The sequence below is a fragment of the Littorina saxatilis genome, linkage group LG8 (genome assembly GCF_037325665.1).
Source record: "Littorina saxatilis isolate snail1 linkage group LG8, US_GU_Lsax_2.0, whole genome shotgun sequence".
NCBI classification, from domain to species: domain Eukaryota; kingdom Metazoa; phylum Mollusca; class Gastropoda; order Littorinimorpha; family Littorinidae; genus Littorina; species Littorina saxatilis.
The window spans coordinates 43,661,634-43,669,133 of record NC_090252.1 but is presented as its reverse complement, the minus strand read 5'-3'; the positions used below and the strand labels follow the sequence as shown (position 1 = coordinate 43,669,133).

The following is a 7,500-nucleotide window of genomic DNA, read 5'->3' as shown; positions in this document are numbered from 1 at the left end:
TAAATGTAAAAATGAGCTACTTACTTCGAAATCTCAGCGCACAAAATCTCATCGTGAAACTCGAAAACGATCAGATATTCACACACAACAGCGTGTCCGCATATCCGGCCACAGATGGCGGAATCACATTTAATCTGTAGATACGACAGAGCAGAAAATGAGAATAATTTACGGTCGTCCGAGATCAGCCAATACCGCACACAGTGTCCGCCTTACAGCTGCTAACCCACGCGTATAAATCTTTACTACGGGTCACACAGCGCTGCGTCCTTACCACGACCAACCCGATCAAATCGGGGCATAGCGCCGTCAAAATCCAGCACAAGGCACTACTACCCAATTCACATAATATAGACGCCGCTTCTGCTACGACAGAAAAGTGTCCGAGAGCGTGGCCAATCGTGGGCCAAACGTGGCAGGATCTCCATGAGCTGCCTAAATGGCGGGGTAAAAACGGTCATACACGTAAGAGCCGTGGGAGTTTCAGCCCATGAACAAACAAACAAACAAACAAAATTTGTAAAAAAAACGGGGTGGGCGTTTGCTAGGTATGGACCCCTCTGCATAACTTTTGGCCAAAAGTGGGGAATGGGCGTTTGCTAGATACTGGGCGTTTGCTAGGGATTTTACGGTATCAAAGGGACTCACTCGCCAGAGGCTCGTGAGTCCCTTGATATTCATCCGCTGGAATACAAGCCATATAAAAAACCACTCGTGTTGTAACCTCTCTCTCTCTCTCTCTCTCTCTCTCTCTCTCTCTCTCTCTCTCTCTCTCTCTCTCTCTCTCTCTCTCTCTCTCCCTCTCTCTCTCTCTCTCTCTCTCTCTCTCTCTCTCTCTCTCTCTCTCTCTCTCTCTCTCTCTCTCTCTCTCTCTCTCTCTCTCTCTCTCTCTGAGGAAGGCCTGCCAACAGGTCGAAAATTTGGGCTGCCACATGAAATTCTTTGTTTGGCTTTTCTTTTCCTTGATTTTGTTATATAGATATATATGTATATATATAACAAATATGGAAAAAAATAACCAAAACAAGCCTTCACGTTTTCACCAATATTTCGGCCTCGTGGCCTTCGTCAGGGTGTTCTATAATTAACTCGCACGATGTTTACAAATATCCTTTGACGCAATGTCTGTCTATGACGCAATCATACATGACGTAATATGTTTTGCGTGCCGGAATTCCAAAAATGAATAAGACAGTAACAAAGCCTAGTTCTAAACAAGTGGATTGTTAAAGATGATGCAGTGCTGAACACCTATATGATAACAAGGTGGGTGGGAGACATTGAGGACTTCAAAACAGGCAAGTAAAGGTGAAAGATAGTATGCACATGAACGCTCGTTGCATGACCACTGAGTACGTTCGCACGTGCTAGAACACACCCCTGCATAATCATCATGTAGGGGAAAGGCTCCTAATATGGACCGGCTCCTAATATGGACCACCTCCTGTTCTGACAAACTAACGGCGCTAGAGCGCTCAAAACAATTTAATTCGCTTTATTCACCCTCTCTGGATGAGTTGCACATGTCAAAACACAAACCTCAAAACCGTTAAGCTTTTTCGCTTTTTTTCACTTTTGGCAGCGTTCACTCTAAATGTGCCGCCTAAAACGGACTCGTTTCTGTCCACAGCCAAAGCTTTCATAACACAAAAATGGCTATCTAAGGCAGTATTTGTTACATTTTAACAGTGTGTACCCCGAGTTTCTACTGCAAACAAAAAATAATAGCAAAACCTCAAAGTATGTGTGAGTCCCCTAATATGGACCACCTTCAACAAATCGAAGAAAATAAAAACTAAAGGCAATTTTAATTAATTCATTAAGAAGCTTGCTGAAAATAATCTATGACTAGCCCTCGAGATTTCAAAAAATATAACAATTAATAGTCTTTTTATTTGGAAGTTGATAATTTCACTTATTTTCACTCTGTTTTTGATAAGCTTCTTCAGTTTCCTGGTGTGCTTCAAATAATGCTCTCATCAACCCGAAACAGCTAAATCTAAAGCATATTTGAATTAGTCTGACTTGCACACTAAGTTGTATCATGTTATTTTGAAGTATAGGGGGCTTAATTTTTACAGTGATTCGTGAAGGCCGCTTCACTGGTCCATATTGGGCGCCCAGGCTCCTAATATGGACCATTTGTGATTTTTTCTGTATTTAATTTTTGCTGAAGGTCTATCAAAGCTATTTCACTCTAATTAGGCCTAACTGTTAAACTAAGAGAGAAGGACTACCAACCACAAAATTAAACTTCTTCGCAAGAAAACAAGCTAGTTATCAGCAATAAACAAAAAGTGGTCCATATTAGGGGCCCTTCGCCTACCCACAGACACACACACTGACACAGGTACATCCACACACACGCACCCAACGCACATATACATACACGCACACACACGCAATCGCGCGCGCGCGCACACACACATACATATTATATACTCACGGAATAAAATAACTTAACATGTTTTAAAATTTAATATCTCAAAATCGGAAAAAGTTGCAGGAGAGCGGGGTGGTACGATCATAGAACCATCAATTCCTGAGAAGAGGAAAAAAACCGGAATGTTCTCGGTTGCTTAGTTTTTTCACAATTGGCCCTCAAAGACGCATGGTGTCATTTTGGAGTTTACTAGACTGACGCCTAAGCTTGTCAACGCTGCCGACAGCCAGTGCACGCTGTGTGTGCTGTAAACAGGTAGGCCTGCAACTCTTTGACTCTCGGGGCACGTCTTCCCGTACTTGAAACCTGCAAAAGGTCTGCTGCTGATCCACGAATATTGCATGAAAGTACTGCCTTTGGTTTGTCCGTTTGTTTGTGAGTGAGAACAACTCACTAAAATGTTTCTTTCTCTTTGCCCAAAACTGTCCACTCTGTCTTTCTCTTTCACCATGCCACGAACGTGTGTGAACGATAGACTCGTCGCAATAGGGATGTTGAGAGGAGGGATGACTTATACTGATGTTGCTAGGAGATTCGGAGTGACCAGGCAATCAGTGCACGCACAGCGCTGTCAAACACACAGTGCTAAGTTTGTAAACTCCAAAATGACACCATGCGTCTTTGAGCTCAAATTGCAAAAAAACGGAACAAGCCAGACTATTCCGGGTTTTTGCCCATAATGAGCAATTCAACAAGCTTGGTACAAAAATCACTCCTGTAACTTTTTCCGATTTTGAGATATTAAATTTTAAACAATGTTAAGTTATTTTATTCCGTGAGATCTAACTTGTTCGCGGTATCCATTTCTGGATCTGCAGGCTGGTACAGAGTTACCTCCCTTTAGGCTTTTTCAAATTTCCCTTGTTTTAACCTAATTTCTTGGTTAAAACTTGTCTAAATTTCTAAATTCTTTCTTAATAAATTTCAATTCCACACTTTGGCCTTAAATCAAAGTGTTTCCCTTCACAGATATCCCCTTGGGGTTGTCAGATGAGGGTAGTCTCCCATGCCAACAGAAGCTACCATTCAGAGAGTGATTTGCTTCTTAGTTGGATAGCATGGGTTGACAACTTCCGCCATCAGTTCCACCTGCAGTGTCGAAACACGTGTCTGGTCTAGGTACAAAAACTATGGTCCGCCTCAGGACTAGATTTTCGTGTGATACGTCCCCCACAATGGGACTTTGCTCTGTAAATCTCGGTCCCCCTTGAGGAGGGTCTGATGCTCCCAATAGCCTGTCTGTGAAGGGATACTTTTTCTCTCTCTTTCTCTGCTAAGAGATTTTAACTAATCTCAGAAGAAAGTCTCTGCTGACTTTCAATTGTTTCTTTCACAATTTCTGATGTTTTATACTTCACATCTCTGCACAACCTAGCGTACTACCTAACCAACTCTTCATAATTTATGAGGACCCATAATTCTACAAATTTGGTAATGTTACCAGCATTGAAACTGGAATATTTTTCTATTTCAATTCTGTATTTCAAATTCCTTAAAAATATTTCTTACAGTGGCCTTGTCTCTTGTAACTTACTCTTATAAATATAAAACTTTGCAAACAAAATAATAAAATCCAAAACCACATCTACGTAAACATTGTTCATACAACCAAACAAAATAAATTCTTCTGTAAAAAGAACATTTGCGCGGTAAATATAACTTCTATTTAATAATAATAATAATAATGCAAACTTTTATAGCGCTATTCTAGAAAAATGTCTACTCTTAGCGCTTTACAATACATACATCGACCAAGCATACTATACAGGCAAAGAAACCGACCAAACATAACCAACAAACTATACATGCACAGGCAAAGAAAGCGACCAAACATACAATACACGCACAGGCAAGATAACGACCAAACATAAACAAACATACTATGACCAAACATAACCAACATACTATACGCGCGCAGGCAAAGAGAACAATCAGCACATGTAATAATTACTGACAACTAATAATGCAGGCATACAATGACAGTCCAATACACAGCCTAAGCACAAGAACCACAGTAGGCTTCTATATAAAAACGTGTCAACGGTACTATTTACACACACACACACAGTGCTGACACAAAGCGCAGACAATATATATACAGGTTATTTTAGGCGCTAGGTAGGGGGTGAGGTGGGGCGGGATGGGGTGGGTGGGGAGATGCTGGGGGGGAAATCACTTGCGCTGAAAGAGGTGTGTTTTGAGATTTGTCTTGAATGTAGTGAGAGAATCTGTGTGTCTGAGAGGCAGTGGTAATCTATTCCAGGTCACAGGGGCTTGATAGGCGAAGGACCTCTCGCCACATGTTTTTGTTTGCACTGTGGGGAGTCGGAAGAGTCGAGTGTCGGCGGCGGAGCGAAGCTGACGAGAGGGGGTGTAGAGATTGAGGAGTTCTGACAAGTATTCTGGGGCAGAACCAGAAACGACGGCAAAAGAAAGAGAGGAGAGTTTGTATTCGATCCTTTTAGTGATTGGCAGCCAGTGTAGAGAGTGAAGAAGGGGTGTGGCGTGTTCATACTTGGAAGATTTGAAGACCAGGCGGGCAGCGTTATTTTGGATCCTTTGAAGTCTATCTAAAAGGTACTTAGGGAGACCGGCCAGAAGAGAATTGCAATAATCTATCTTTGAGAGGACTAAAGAACACACTAACGTTTTGGTTGCATCAGCGGTGAGGTAGTGACGGACTGAACTAATCTTGCGCAGCTCTAGATAGGCGGACTTGCAGATGTTAGAGATGTGTTTTTGGAAAGAGAGAGTTGGATCGAGAGTGACGCCAAGGCTGCGGACACACGGAGAGAAAGAGATAGGTAGTTCGTTGACAGTGAGAGAGGCAGGAAGAGAAGGGTGATTGAGAAATTTCGTGGGACAGGCCAGCATAACTTCGGTTTTGTCACTATTTAACTGGAGTTTGTTTAAAGACATCCAATCACTGAGGTCCGCAATGCAATCCTGTGTCCGAGATACCAGATCGTCAACTTCAGCAAGGGGGGCAGACTGATGAAGCTGTGTATCATCAGCGAAACTCTCGTGCGACAACGCATGGCGACTGATAACATCGGACACAGGGGAGGCATATAGAACGAAAAGTATGGGGCCAAGCACGGACCCTTGCGGGACACCGTATTGGAGAGCTGAAGGTTGAGATTTGATGCCGTTGACACAAACGGTCTGCGTCCGGTTAGTAAGGTACGAACGAACCCAGGACAGGGCCAGATCATGAACACCAAAGGAGTGCTGAAGCCTGTGGAGCAGAATTTCGTGGTCTATGGTATCGAATGCGCTAGACAAGTCCAGTAGTGTTAGAATGGAGACCTGATTTTCGTCAAAGCTAAGAAGGATGTCGTTTACAATCTTCAGAAGTGCTGTCTCAGTACTATGGTTTTTCCTGTATGCAGACTGATGGGTGTTGAGAAGGTGGTTTTGCTCTAGGTGAGTGAGAAGTTGTGAAAGGACAATTTTTTCAGTGATTTTTGAAAGGAATGACAAGTTCGAAACGGGCCTAAAGTTTTTCAAGGAATTCTTGTCAAGTGAAGGTTTTTTGATGAGGGGCCTAACTATTGCAGGTTTGAATTCATCTGGGAATGAGCCGGAAGTCAGAGAGTCGTTGATGACGTGAGTGAGGTATGGAAGAAGGTCATCAATACAATCACACAGCAGAGAGGACGGAATGGGGTCAAGCTCGCACGTTTTCGGACTAGCGCCTAAACACACCTTTTTTACAAACTCGCTGGTGACAGGCTCAAAACGCTGCAGGGCTGGACCACAATACATCCTATCGGCAACCGGTGAAGGCGGGACAACAGCAGAATCAAGCTTCTCGCGAATAAGCGCGATCTTCGCAGTGAAAAAGTCAGCGAACTTCTGGGGAAGCTCATGTACAGAGAACATAGTGGGAAGAGGGGAACAAGTCACCTTGCCTAAGATGTCATTGGTGACACTAAACAGCTGTTTGACTGAGGTGCATGCGAGTATTTTGGATGAGAAGAATGCAGACTTAGCATGGTCGACGATGGCGATGACCCCGTTTCTGGCCGCCTGAAATACTTGCCGGTGCACGGTTAGACACATTATCCAAATCAGTCCAAAATTTCAGACTAAGCGGGCAGTATCAAAATATATGGGAAATTGTTTCATTTTCATATTTGCAAAAGGCACAAAGGGGGCTGTCAAGAATCTTTTGAACAAATAACCGGCTAGCAACACCAAGAATGCGATGAAGCAATCTGGTCTGGAACCATCTTAACTGTGTGTCCTTGGTTGTTTTAAGACATTTATCAAAAATCTGTTTACAGTTCAGGTTGTAAAAATACATATTCCATCTGTTCATGCCTGCAGGGTTATCATCAAATTTTGATTTAAAAAAAACTTCTTTAATTGCCTGTTTGCCTCCACAAATAATCTCCCACGGTTTATAATCCCTAATCTGAAAACCATTTAACGAATCAATTTGTACTTTTCTCTGATATTTTCGTAAGGACTTAATCACTCCTTCATAAAATAAAAAAAATAGTTTGAACAAAAAGAAAATTGAACTTAAATTCTTCAAAAGTCAAAAATCTTCCATTTAAATTAAATGTAACAACTGGAGAGAAAAAAAAAACACGTTTCACGCCAAAATGTCGGATACGAGGTCTTGCACTGACAGCGACGTTATACTGTCAGACAAAGGCGACAAAATGCCTGATTTTATTCAGTTTTCACAAGAGCCGTCTGGATTCCTGGGCCGAGGTGCATGAAGCGAAACTGGGTGCCACCCTAACAGGTGAGAATAAACCGCGGGGTCTGATTAGTTGAAATCACAACACATCTCAATTTCAAATTTATAACCCAGCAAGTCCGGTTGCCAAGTGTCCCCAGCAAACACCGTTTCAGTCAGGCTCTCTCTCTCTCTCTGTCTCTCTGTCTCTCTGTCTCTCTGTCTCTGAGGGATAATAATAATTAAGTAGATGTGCAACGCCAAGGCACTGCATACCCCAGCGAAAGACAAACCTCTCTCTTACTCTCTCTCTTTCTCTCTCTCAAACACACAAATACCTAAAGTGTGGATGGTTACCTAAGAG

General features: G+C 42.6%; 1 protein-coding gene across 2 annotated transcripts in view; it reads right to left on the bottom strand.

Annotated features, from left to right (window-relative positions):
* Positions 1-7,359, bottom strand: part of LOC138973615 (galactoside alpha-(1,2)-fucosyltransferase 2-like) — a 30,177-nt gene extending 22,818 nt beyond the window's left edge. Inside the window, exon 1 of one of the 2 annotated variants that reach the window (XM_070346333.1) lies at positions 25-7,359. In XM_070346333.1, the coding sequence (XP_070202434.1) occupies positions 25-52 (28 nt within the window). In that variant the 5' untranslated portion in view covers positions 53-7,359. The remainder of the gene's footprint in view (positions 1-24) is intronic. The other variant, XM_070346334.1, reaches the window with a different exon arrangement.
* Positions 7,360-7,500: the final 141 nt, after the last annotated feature.